Source organism: Elephantulus edwardii, unplaced genomic scaffold (assembly GCF_000299155.1).
Source record: "Elephantulus edwardii isolate Elephantulus edwardi_28Jun2011 unplaced genomic scaffold, EleEdw1.0 scaffold00192, whole genome shotgun sequence".
Taxonomy (NCBI): domain Eukaryota; kingdom Metazoa; phylum Chordata; class Mammalia; order Macroscelidea; family Macroscelididae; genus Elephantulus; species Elephantulus edwardii.
The window spans coordinates 2,402,235-2,403,100 of NW_006399942.1; the positions used below are offsets into that span (position 1 = coordinate 2,402,235).

At 41.3% G+C, this 866-nt stretch overlaps 1 protein-coding gene across 1 annotated transcript in view; it reads left to right on the top strand.

Annotated features, from left to right (window-relative positions):
- The window catches only part of LOC102858000 (mucin-2-like), an 82,668-nt gene that overhangs the window by 69,603 nt on the left and 12,199 nt on the right, over window positions 1–866 (top strand). The window contains exon 2 of the mRNA XM_006896842.1: window positions 372–859. Coding sequence (XP_006896904.1) covers window positions 372–859 — 488 coding nt within the window. The remainder of the gene's footprint in view (window positions 1–371; window positions 860–866) is intronic.

An 866-nucleotide genomic window follows, 5' to 3' on the forward strand; every position in this document is an offset into this window, starting at 1 on the left:
TCTAATTTTCCTACATTCATGGTTCTCACATTCCATGTCCCAATCACCAGTGTCTGCTTACAACTGTTCCTCTTCCTTTGTATTTCCATACTTGAAAACTCAACCTCCTTTGCCGTTTCTGTTATCTAAATAGAGAATGTAATTTTTTCGTGAAATAGACTTCAGAAAAAAAGAAAACTAGAGACGAACTTCAGATCTAAACGTTGCCTTATCTTGCACCATCTTCACTGTCTATCATGCTCAGGCCACTGTACCACTCCTTTTTGTTCAGGATCTTCTTTTATTTTACTGACCCTCAACAATACCTTTCCCAGAATGGTGTCTTTTTCCAAGGACTTTCTCAACACTTGTATGCTTTTTCTTTTTTACAGCTAAGTGAAGGTTTTAGAAGGCATGGGGGACATCGTGGTGTACTGAAGAATTTCAAGCACAGTAAACCACACCACAAACAAACTTCTTACAGTTTATGGTTTCATGATGGACACCGTCTTGTAAAGAATTCTGGGAAGCAGAACTATTTTAATAAACATAAGCCAAATAACCCTGATAAAACGCAGTGCTCCAAATCTGGAAAGCCACCCAACTATGCAAGTAAAAATGACAAATCACACAAAAGTAGTAGTAGCAGTAGCAGCAGTAGCTCAGAAGAGATTCCTAATAAAGTCCCAGTTGTGAATTCTACTACTCCTGCTGCAAATGTGACTCCTCCAGCTCAAAATCCTACCAGCAAACCTGAAAATTCATATACAACAAATTCTCCACCTTTATCCTCGACCACAGCAGCACCACAGCCCTCTCCAAACGCAACAACGCCCCCCACGACCACAGCAGCACCACAGCCCTCTCCAAACGCAACAACGCCCCCC